Source organism: Manis pentadactyla, chromosome 5 (genome assembly GCF_030020395.1).
Source record: "Manis pentadactyla isolate mManPen7 chromosome 5, mManPen7.hap1, whole genome shotgun sequence".
Lineage (NCBI taxonomy): Eukaryota > Metazoa > Chordata > Mammalia > Pholidota > Manidae > Manis > Manis pentadactyla.
This window is the reverse complement of record NC_080023.1, coordinates 62,937,689-62,950,381: the sequence shown is the minus strand read 5'-3', so window position 1 is coordinate 62,950,381 and position 12,693 is coordinate 62,937,689. Positions and strand designations below refer to the sequence as shown.

The 12,693-nt window shown below is 43.0% G+C and overlaps 1 protein-coding gene across 14 annotated transcripts in view; it reads right to left on the bottom strand.

The window, feature by feature from the left end:
• SHROOM3 (shroom family member 3) overlaps positions 1-12,693 on the bottom strand; it is a 185,424-nt gene that overhangs the window by 16,941 nt on the left and 155,790 nt on the right. For all 14 annotated transcript variants that reach the window (XM_036896794.2, XM_036896793.2, XM_057502349.1 and 11 more), the window contains 2 exons: positions 4,975-5,048; positions 522-1,418 (listed from right to left, as the gene is read on the bottom strand). In XM_036896794.2, the coding sequence (XP_036752689.2) occupies positions 522-1,418; positions 4,975-5,048 (971 nt within the window). The remainder of the gene's footprint in view (positions 1-521; positions 1,419-4,974; positions 5,049-12,693) is intronic.

Sequence of the window (12,693 nt, the reverse complement as noted above, 5' to 3'; positions counted from 1 at the left end):
CATACGTACACACAGACACACATATGTAGCTAGCATAGCCTGTGACTAGGCAGATAAGCCTGTTTAATTTGGGGGCTCAGTATCAGGAGGCCCACTTATACTCAGATAGAAGTCATGTTCTCCAGTATCAGCAATGTCACTAACAAAAGTATTTTTGTCCTCTATATGCCCTCTTCCTTTGTCTTAGTTCTTCACTGCTATAGAACTCTGGCAGGGAGGAGGGCTGCTATTTATTTGGAGCCTTTGAGCTTTTCATGTCCATGGGAGCGAGCCTGGCTTCCACTGTCACTCCCGTCTCTGCCTGGCGGCCAGCACCAGGTAGGAGAATCGCCACCACCCACAGTATACAACCGAAATAGTCCTGCCAGTTTCATGGCAGAGCTTGTACAAACCCCCCCACCCCAGGCCTTTCCTGTGGCCAGCAGGAGGCCCTGGGAAGCCTGCAGTGTGGCAATGTGAGTCCCGAGGGAGGTCTGTCTCCTCCAGCTGAGGGCTGCCCTGCCCGGGGCCTGCCTGCTCACCTGGCTGGGGGCTCCCCGTAATCCTCACTGTCTAGCTGTGCCTCAAACACAGCCTGGGGAGGAGGTGGAGGAAAGTCGTCCAAGCTGCTCACAGGGGTCTCCAGGCTCGGCAGAGGCGGCGGGGGTAGGGGAAGATCTTCAAATGTGGGGCTGGAAGTGACATCGGGGCACAGGTCCTTCACGAACACCTCATCATCATCGTCCTCCTGGCATGGCGGGGAGGCCAGCAGCACCGACTCAGACCCTTGGAGGGAGATCTTCCCTGGAGTGCTTGGGTCCCCAGGAGGCAGGTCTGCGACGGGAGTGCTGCTTGAGCTTGGAGGGGTCTGCTGCTTTCCGTAGTGCTTCAGGTTTGTGAACTCAGGCGACGAGGATTCCCAGGGGAGGCTGTCCTCTGGGACTGTGTGGGCCCACCTCACCCGAGGTGCGGGAGGCCGCTGCGGCAGCGGGACCCGCTTCCTCGTTCCCTCTTCTATCCCACGCTCTGGGCTGTGTGGTTCATGGCCTCTTGGACTGAGAGGCTGGGCCAGGCTGTGATCACTGATTCTGAGGGCTGCGACCGGGGTGGAGGAGGGCAGGGCCTGCTGCTCCGCCTGACTGTCCCTTCCAGGCTGCTGATCAGCCGTGGCCTGTGCGGGAACAGGGGAAAGCAGAGCCCAGCTGAGTGGGGTCAGTGGCACAGCCCTGGTGTCCGGGAGGTGCCCTTGCGTCCCTGTGGGCAGTGGCCTGGGGCCAGGTGTTCCTCCGGCCTGCCTCTGACGGCCCAGGGGTCCGGGGCATTCACTGGGAACTAGGGCACTGCCAACTGCTCTGCAGCCTGAACTACCCCAGCGGGGGCTTGGATGATGTTTGAGCCATGGCATCTCTTCACGGCCTCTTTCGCAACAACTGAGTGACCTGGAGCAGGATACAAACATGAAGTTACAGCCCTGAAGAAAGCGGCCAATGATGACCCTGGGGTTCATCACACAGCTGGACAAGGCATTTCACGGGGAGGAGGACCACCAGAGAGACTACTCACTGTGAGCCCTGGCTGCTCACACAGAGAACCAAGGTCAAGTGAGACCACAAACAGGCATGGACTCATGGCAAGCCTGGGGCCACAGGCATTTCATTAGCTCTGTCTCACTGCCCCCACCTCCTACCCAAGGCAGCTTCTGAGGACAGCTTCATGATATAAAAGGAGGCAAGGAGGTATGTCTCTTCAGTTCCTTTTAGGAACGCTTTAGGAACCAGCTCTTGACTGGGGAAAACAGAATGCTACCTCATTCTCTCTCAGTGTGATCCCCATGGGGGAGGTCTGCACGGAAAGCATTTGTGTTGGCTGCTGAATCTGAAGGTTTTATTTACAATTTTCCCTTTGCCTCTCAGTGTTTTCATTTTTTTTTTAATGGAAAATGAGGAGAGGGAGAGGCTCACCTAAGAAGCTAATAAGCAGTCACCTTTGGTGAGAGAGACTGATAATGAGCAAATACAGTGCATGGTGATGTACATTGCCCTCTATCTAGCTCCAAGGAAAAACCCAACAGTCTCCAAGAGTTCTGTTGTGTTCTAAAGGAAGAAGGAGAACAAGACAAAAGAAAACAGGAGTTTGCCGCACTGCCTGCCTGCCACAGCAGGAGTTAATGTGAGGATACAAATCTCCAGCAAACCACCCAAATTTGCAAATCCCGTATTTGTAGCTCCCTGACTAGTATGCAAGTGAATCTGGAGAGCAGGTGGCAGTTTTCATTTACAGATCTAAGTGCCAAGGGAGCTGTCGCTCAATCCCTTCGAAGAGCCCTAGCATAGGCCTGCCATAAAACCGGCAAGTGCCAGGTAAGGATAATGCAGCATACGGAAGGAAGACTGCCAAGAATCAGATTAGCTCTTCTCGTGCCACATTTTTTTCTGTATTATATATGCAAATGGTTGAATAAGGGGCCTACCTCTCAGATGCTTACCCCTTCCCTTCTAGGTCCTTTTCATTTAGAAGTGGTTTCCTTACCAGGAACCTCTCAATATCTAAGGCTGGCTACTCTGTACTTACTTCTTGGTGGGTTCCCAAGCCCAGAGGCAGAAGATTGGCCAGGGGTGCTCTTTACTCCCATGTCTTACTCACTCTGGTGTTCCAAGCACCCGGCACAAGCACCTTCTCAAACGTCTGCTGAATAAACGATGTCTCTGCTACACAACTGCCATTAGGCCATAGGATATGAAATATTTTTAAACAGCATCCTCTACAGGACATGGAGTAACTGGAATCTGATGTTTTAATGACTAACTTGGGTCATTTATATTTATTACATCTTGAGGCTTTTTAAAAAGGGAAGACCTCACTAAAATACACAGTATTTAAAGATCTAGCCCAAATAAACCCTGATATGGTATTTTTAGTTTATGTTTAATCTTAGTTTACAGGAACTATACTTATGCTGCGTAGTTTTGAAGGTAATATTTGAATTAAATGCTTAGTTTGGTTGAGAATGCTTCTCCTTGGTGATTGTTTTATATATTTTTAAGAACAAAGAATAGGGTAAAAACTATCTTGTTTGAGTTTCTTTTGGTGTGAGAGGCAAACATCTGTGAATCCAAGATGATATAAATCCAGGAATCCTAATATCCAACAACAGAGTTTAAGAGCAATTAGTCTTATCTCTTTTCCTTCATAGCATTAAAAAAAAAAGTGGTAAAAAACCCATATTCTAGCCATTTTTAAGTGTTGAGTTCAGCAGTGTTAAGTGTATTTCCACTGTTGTGAAACACTTCTCCAGAGTTTATTCATCTTGCAAACCTAAAACTTTGTACCTATTCAGCAACTCCTCTTCCCTCCATGTCCCCCTCCCACCCTGGAACCCTGTCCTGGCCCTGGTAACCACCATTCTACTTTGTTTCTATGAGTCTGACTACTTTAGATACCTCAAATAAGTGGAGTCATAGAATATTTCTCTTTCTGTGACTGGCTTATTTCACTTATCATAATGTCCTTGCGGTTCATCCAGTTGTACCATGTGACAGCATTTACTTCCTTTTTAAGGCAATAACAACCCACTGTGTGTATATACCACATTTAGTTTATTCATCCATCAATGATCAGGTTGCTTCTACTTCTTGGCTACTGTGAATGATGCTGCTGTAAATATAGGTATGAAAGCACCTCTCAAGCTGCTGCTTTCAGTTCTTTTGGATATATACTCGGATTGTATCCAAATAAGATTGCTGGGTCATAGGGTAGTTCTATTTTTTATTTTTTGAGGAATCCCCACACTATTCTGCACAGCAGTTGTACCATTTTGCAATCCCACCGACAGGGCATGAGGGTTCCACTTTCTCCACATCCTCGCCAACACTTGTCTTTGGAGAAATGCCTATTTAAGTCCTTTTGTAATTGAACTATTTAATTTTTTGTGATTGTACAGTTTGACTTATTTAGTTCTCTTTTGGCAGTGCTCTAGTCCAGTTTTCCCTTGTCTCTAGCTTTTAATCTACGCACCCAAACTAACCAAAGCCCTCAACCTCACCCTGAACACCTTCACTTGAGGCACAGCCAGCTACAGGAGCAAGTGCACATAACTGCGGATGGCTGCTCTTGGCGGTACAGGAGCTGACTTAATACCACTCCCTGACAACGCTGGCTGCTTCTAGGTGACAGCATTGAGTTATTGAGGAGGTGAATATAGAGAAAGAGAGTAACGATGATTGAATGGAATGTAAGACAAGGAATTAGCTTGAAAAAACAGGAAGGCAATAGGGAGGGTCTAAACATATTATCAGTAGTAATGCCAGATTACAGGAGATAGCCCTAGGATGCTGCGTTAAAACTACATACAGGTATTTGGTTCAGAGGACATTCTCTTTAGAAATTTCTACTTATTAAGCTCTATGTAACAGTTCAAAAATTCAAATTCCAAAAAGAGGTCCATGATATTTTTCTACCTAGGGGAATTGACTTTGATGGTAAAAATTTTTTAATGATTTTCCTGTTTTCTACCCCTAAGTGCCTAAACATTATAATTTTGGAGCTTTATTTTTTGCCACAAATGCTTCCTGTGAGTTTTTCTTGCTCTGTGAAGCTGCTCATAAACTTGTCATTCTTTCCCTAGTGCTTTAGTCATTAGACTTGATCCTTTGTCCCCAGAACTGGAAGAGATCAGCTGCCAGAGAGGCCCTGTATGTGAGAGCCATAGGCTATGCCTGAGAAGAACATATCCATCAACTGTTCTGATGCTGAACTTATTAGGCAATCATCGCCACGACAGCACACATTCAAAATCTATTTTGAATCCATATTTTTTAGAGAAAGTCATCTATAAATAAAAAATAAAAATTTCCCCACAACCTAGACAAATTGAAAAGGCAGCCTATGGTACTATGAAACATCACAATATCACATTTCAATTTCTTGTAGACAGTAACTGGAGCACATAACTCCGCAGCATTCCTGAGGCAGGGGACGTCCTAAGTACACACATACCTGGATCCAGGGCCAGCCAAATAACATGGATCCCTCACAAGACCAAGTCCACTGCTGTTCCCCAAAAGCACATCCTTGAAACACAAAAGAGGTAGTGTTATCACCAACAAAACAGGCATTTAAACTTACCAAAGGGGTGGAGCTTGACAAGGGAGCAAACACTTTTTGGAGGTCTGCTCTTTATTGTCAGGCACACTGGTAGCCCTGTCACATACTATCCTGTTTTGACAGCAAGCCCAGAAGTACTGTTAACCCCACCCCCTCGAATGGAGACACACCCAAAGAGGTTAACTTTCCCAAGATCACAAGTTAGGATGTGAATGTCCGTGTCTCACCAGGTGCCCCTTCTAACAAGGGCAATTTCTAAGCAAGAGAATCTTGATACATAATCTCCAGGGTTCAAAACAGCTACTGTTCTTGAAATGAAATGGTAGGAATTAATTGAAAGACGCAAGCTTTTGAAAAAGCAATAGGGAATATGGGAGATTACAAGAAAAGGATAGTTTATTGAGTCTAGCAAAAATTGCAAATGTTTTGACTTAAAATTAGAGAAGATGTGAATCTGGCTAGTAATCAGGTTGCAATATATTCTCTCTGGGAAAAACATCTCACCCACAGGTAATATCAATTAACTCTGGGGATTTTTCAGGGGCATTCATTACTTGTTTTTTATAAGGGTACAACACATGATTTCCTGAAAGGGCTGTGGGTCAGTTTTTGCTAGTATAAAACTTGGCTCATGTGTATAGGTTCCCGATGAAGACAATGATGTTGCTATTGATAACACATTTAACTCTCAATTATTTATAATAGGACCTAGGCAGAAAACAGAAAAATTAAACCCACATATGATCCCTAAACAAGTTCAGCAATTTATTTCCCCATTTACTCTTTCCAAAGGGCTAACTGCTTTCTACCTCCTTTATCCAACTTTTTTTTTTGCCCTGTCAGTGGTAGAGGTATTAAAACTCAGTAAAAAAGAGCCAAAGGTGGTAGTAAGCCTGAAGAAACACCTGAATATTATTAGTAATCACTGCTATCCCTTACTGCATTTACTGAGAACCAGAACACTCTGCTAAGTACCTTACAATCCTCAAATTATGTGCCTCAAGTTGTTAGGTAACTGGCATTTCTTCTGCAATTTACTCTTATCAGTGAGGAGAGGGGAGGTGATGGTAACTGCAACCTAGAGAGGTTAAGTATCTTACCACAGTTAAATAAGTGGAGGAGCTAGGATTCAAACCATGATCTCTTCAAAGTCCAAGATCTTTCCTTGGAATCTTTAACAGGGGGAGTGGTGGCTGGGCTGAATGCAATCAGACTAAATGCTTTGAGAAACAGGAGTTCCACATGTCTCCATTTGCTCAAATATCACTATAGGGAATGGGAATCCCTGCACTCCCCCTCAAAGACTCAGAAACTTTGTGCTTCCCCCTAACTGCATAAACAGAATTTAGACAGAGGTCCTGCTCCAGGAAGAGAGCCATCACCATAGATAACTACATCACAGTATGAACTAGGTAGCCAGAGAGGAATGTGGTGGGTCTGTAAAAAATTCCTCTCGCTCACTGTTGCTGTGTGGCTCAGCAAACATGTTTACCCAACATAAACTCTTTCATATTCCTGTGAATTGCTTCCCTTTTCCTTTGAACTTTCAGACCTCTACCCCCTTTTTCTCAGTTCAGGATGATATACATACCTCTTGTTCCCGTCTTTGGCATCTCATGTCTATGGATTCCCCCCCATATGAATGTAATTTGACTTTAGTTTTTCTCTCCTGTTAATCTGTCTCATGTCAATTTGATTCTTAGACCAGCTATAAGAACCTTGAAGGGCAGAGGAGATTTCTTCCTCCCAACACTAGTAAAAGCCCAAGGAGAATAAATATATGTTCTATTTACTTGCTTTGATTTGGGCATATACTCACTGTCAAAGATATGATTTTCTATAAACTGGTAAGAAATATAAAGTACTTATGGCAATTTAAGAAAAAGCAGTGGCTGCTGGAGAAATACCAAATATAGTTATACTAACAGATACTTATTAAGGGTATATTTGCTTTTGTTAATTATCTCTGACTTCTCATGACTGACTGAAGAATAGTTATTCTTCTTCATTTGGCCTGGTACTTAAAACAACAAGCCTAAAGTCTACTGAATTCCAATCCTTACTCTTGCTATGGGTTCTGAGTTGGATATCCTAATATCTCTGTGACCAAACAGGAAGACAACGGTATTCACCTGCTTTGGAATATCAGCTTTGATTATCTGCTAAAATTAGAAACCCATTTGAAAAATTTTTAAAAATGTTATTTAAAAAAACCTTGGGAAGATGGTGGCGTGAGTAGAGCAGCGGAAATGTCCCAAAACAACATATATCTATGAAAATATAACAAAGACAACCCTTCCTAGAATAAAGACCAGAGGACACAGGACAATATCCAGACCACATCCGCACCTGAGAGAACCCAGCGCCTCGCGAAGGGGGTAAGATACAAGCCCCGGCCCCGCGGGAGCCGAGCGCCCCTCCCCCCAGCTCCCGGCGGGAGAAGAGTAGGCAGAGCGGGAGGGAGACGGAGCCCAGGACTGCTGAACACCCAGCCCCAGCCATCTGGGCCAGAGTGCAGACACAGTACGTGCCCAGGGGGCCCTGGATGCTAGGGAAACAGGGCAGCAAGAACAGTGAGCGGGCACTGGAGGCCGGGTGCCAGAGGACATAAGAAAAGTGCACGACCATTTTTTTTTTTCTTTTTTGCTGTTTTGTTTTGGCGTGCGCTTTTTGGAAGTCTTAAAGGGATAGGGACCCCAATACTAGGGAAACAGGGCAGCAAGACCGGTGAGCAGAGGCCTGAGGCTGGCACTGGAGAAGAAAGAAAAACGAGCGACCACCTTTTTTTTTTTTAATTTAAAAAAAATTTTTTTCTTTTTTTTGGTGGTCGTTGTTTTGTTTTGGCGGGTGCTTTTCGGAAGTCTTAAAGGGGCAGGGTGGGTCACTTAATCCAGAGGTAGGGAATCCGGGGATCTCTGGGCACCCTAACAGTGGGCTGCAGGGAGCAGGGAGGCCCCTTACGTAGATATATAGCCTCCCAGCTGCTCCTGCTCCAACGCGACTCCACCACTTTGGAGTAGCTGCCCGAGCCAGGCCACACCCACAGCAACAGCGGAGATTAACTCCATAGCAGCCGGGCAGGAAGCAGAAACCCTGTCTGCACGCAGCTGCGCAGCACAAGCCACTAGAGGTCGCTGTTCTCCCAGGAGAGGAGGGCCACAAACCAAGAAAGGAAGTCCTTCCAGCCGTCACTCGTCCCAGTTCTGCAGACTATTCCTATCACCATGAAAAGGCAAAGCTACAGGCAGACAAAGATCACAGAGACAACACCAGAGAAGGAGACAGACCTAACCAGTCTTCCTGAAAAAGAATTCAAAATAAGAATCATAAACATGCTGACAGAGATGCAGAGAAATACGCAAGAGAAATGGGATGAAGTCCGGAAGGAGATCACAGATGCCAGAAAGGAGATCGCAGAAATGAAACAAACTCTGGAAGGGTTTATAAGCAGAATGGATAGAATGCAAGAGGCCATTGATGGAATTGAAATCAGAGAACAGGAATGCATAGAAGCTGACATAGAGAGAGACAAAAGGATCTCCAGGAATGAAACAATATTAAGAGAACTGTGTGACCAATCCAAAAGGAACAATATCCGTATTACAGGGGTCCCAGAAGAAGAAGAAAGAGGAAAAGAGATGGAAAGTATCTTAGAAGAAATAATTGCTGAAAACTTCCCCAAACTGGGGGAGGAAATAATCAAACAGACCATGGAAATACACAGAACCCCCAACAGAAAGGATCCAAGAAGGACAACACCAAGACACATAATAATTAAAATGGCAAAGATCAAGGACAAGGAAAGAGTGTTAAAGGCAGCTAGAGAGAAAAAGGTCACCTATAAAGGGAAACCCATCAGGCTAACATCAGATTTCTCAACAGAAACCCTACAGGCCAGAAGAGAATGGCATGATATATTTAATACAATGAAACAGAAGGGCCTTGAACCAAGGATACTGTATCCAGCACGACTATCATTCAAATATGACGGTGGGATTAAACAATTCCCAGACAAACAAAAGCTGAGGGAATTTGCTTTCCACAAACCACCTCTACAGAACATCTTACAGGGACTGCTCTAGATGGGAGCACTCCTAGAAAGAGCACAGCACAAAACACCCAACATATGAAGAATCGAGGAGGAGGAACAAGAAGGGAGAGAAGAAAAGAATCTCCAGACAGTGTATATAACAGCTCAATAAGCGAGCTAAGTTAGGCAGTAAGGTACTAAAGAGGCTAACCTTGAACCTTTGGTAACCACAAATTTAAAGCCTGCAATGGCAATAAGTACATATCTTTCAATAGTCACCCTAAATGTTAATGGGTTGAATGCACCAATCAAAAGACACAGAGTAACAGAATGGATAAAAAAGCAAGACCCATCTATATGCTGCTTACAAGAAACTCACCTCAAACCCAAAGACATGTACAGACTAAAAGTCAAGGGATGGAAAAACATATTTCAAGCAAACAACAGTGAGAAGAAAGCAGGGGTTGCAGTACTAATATCAGACAAAATAGACTTCAAAACAAAGAAAGTAACAAGAGATAAAGAAGGACACTACATAATGATAAAGGGCTCAGTCAAACAAGAGGATATAACCATTCTAAATATATATATACCCAACACAGGAGCACCAGCATATGTGAAACAAATACTAACAGAACTAAAGGGGGACATAGACTGCAATGCATTCATTCTAGGAGACTCAACACACCACTCACCCCAAAGGATAGATCCACTGGGCAGAAAATAAGTAAGGACACGGAAGCACTGAACAACACAGTAGAGCAGATGGACCTAATAGACATCTATAGAACTCTACATCCAAAAGCAGCGGGATATACATTCTTCTCAAGTGCACATGGAACATTCTCCAGAATAGACCACATACTAGGCCACAAAAAGAGCCTCAGAAAATTCCAAAAGATTGAAATCCTACCAATCAACTTTTCAGACCACAAAGGCATAAAACTAGAAACAAACTGTACAAAGAAAGCAAAGAGGCTCACAAGCACATGGAGGCTTAACAACACGCTCCTAAATAATCAATGGATCAATGACCAAATCAAAATGGAGATCCAGCAATATATGGAAACAAATGACAACAACAACACTAAGCCCCAACTTCTGTGGGACACAGCAAAAGCAGTCTTCAGAGGAAAGTATATAGCAATCAAAGCATATTTAAAAAACGAAGAGCAATCCCAAATGAATGGTCTAATGTCACAATTATCGAAACTGGAAAAAGAAGAACAGATGAGGCCTAAGGTCAGCAGAAGGAGGGACATAATAAAGATCAGAGAAGAAATAAATAAAATTGAGAAGAATAAAACAATAGCAAAAATCAATGAAACCAAGAGCTGGTTCTTTGAGAAAATAAACAAAATAGATAAGCCTCTAGCCAGACTTATTAAGAAGAAAAGAGAGTCAACACAAATCAACAGTATCAGAAACGAGAAAGGAAAAATTACGACGGACCCCACAGAAATACAAAGAATTATTAGAGAATACTATGAAAACCTATATGCTAACAAGCTGGGAAACCTAGGAGAAATGGACAACTTCCTAGAAAAATACAACCTTCCAAGATTGACCCATAAAGAAACAGAAAATCTAAACAGACCAATTACCAGCAACGAAATTGAAGCGGTAATCAAAAAACTACCAAAGAACAAAACCCCCAGGCCAGATGGATTTACCTCGGAATTTTATCAGACATACAGGGAAGACATAATACCCATTCTCCTTAAAGTTTTTCAAAAAATAGAGGAGGAGGGGATACTCCCAAACTCATTCTATGAAGCTAACATCACCCTAATACCAAAACCAGGCAAAGACCCCACCAAAAAAGAAAACTACAGACCAATATCCCTGATGAACATAGATGCAAAAATACTCAACAAAATATTAGCAAACCGAATTCAAAAATACATCAAAAGGATCATACACCATGACCAAGTGGGATTCATCCCAAGGATGCAAGGATGGTACAACATTCGAAAGTCCATCAACGTCATCCACCACATCAACAAAAAGAAAGACAAAAACCACATGATCATCTCCATAGATGCTGAAAAAGCATTTGACAAAGTTCAACATCCATTCATGATAAAAACTCTCAGCAAAATGGGAATAGAGGGCAAGTACCTCAACATAATAAAGGCCATCTATGATAAACCCACAGCCAACATTATATTGAACAGCGAGAAGCTGAAAGCATTTCCTCTGAGATCGGGAACTAGACAGGGATGCCCACTCTCTCCACTGTTATTTAACATAGTACTGGAGGTCCTAGCCACAGCAATCAGACAAAACAAAAAAATGCAAGGAATCCAGATTGGCAAAGAAGAAGTTAAACTGTCACTATTTGCAGATGACATGATACTGTACATAAAAAACCCTAAAGACTCCACCCCAAAACTACTAGAACTAATATCGGAATACAGCAAAGTTGCAGGATACAAAATCAACACACAGAAATCTGTGGCTTTCCTATATACTAACAATGAACCAACAGAAAGAGAAATCAGGAAAACAACTCCATTCACAATTGCATCAAAAAAAATAAAATACCTAGGAATAAACCTAACCAAAGAAGTGAAAGACTTATACTCTGAAAACTACAAGTCACTCTTAAGAGAAATTAAAGGGGACACTAACAGATGGAAACTCATCCCATCCTCATGGCTAAGAAGAATTAATATCGTCAAAATGGCCATCTTGCCCAAAGCAATATACAGATTTGATGCAATCCCTATGAAACTACCAGCAACATTCTTCAATGAACTGGAACAAATAATTCAAAAATTCATATGGAAACATCAAAGACCCCGAATAGCCAAAGCAATCCTGAGAAAGAAGAATAAAGTAGGGGGGATCTCACTCCCCAACTTCAAGCTCTACTATAAAGCCATAGTAATCAAGACAATTTGGTACTGGCACAAGAGCAGAGCCACAGACCAATGGAACAGACTAGAGAATCCAGACATTAACCCAGACATATATGGTCAATTAATATTTGATAAAGGAGCCATGGACATACAATGGCGAAATGACAGTCTCTTCAACAGGTTGTGCTGGCAAAACTGGACAGCTACATGTAGGAGAATGAAACTGGACCATTGTCTAACCCCATATACATAAGGAAACTCAAAATGGATCGAAGACCTGAATGTAAGTCATGAAACCATTAAACTCTTGGAAGAAAACAGAGGCAAAAACCTCTTAGACATAAACATGAGTGACTTCTTGAACATATCTCCCCGGGCAAGGAAAACAACAGCAAAAATGAGTAAGTGGGACTATATTAAGCTGAAAAGCTTCTGTACAGCAAAAGACACCATCAATAGAACAAAAAGGAACCCTACAGTATGGGAGAATATATTTGAAAATGACACATCCGATAAAGGCTTGACGTCTAGAATATATAAAGAGCTCACACGCCTCAACAAACAAAAAACAAATAACCCAATTAAAAAATGGGCAGAGGAACTGAACAGACAGTTCTCCAAAAAAGAAATACAGATGGCCAACAGACACATGAAAAGATGCTCCACATCGCTAATTATCAGAGAAATGCAAATTAAAACTACAGTGAGGTATCACCT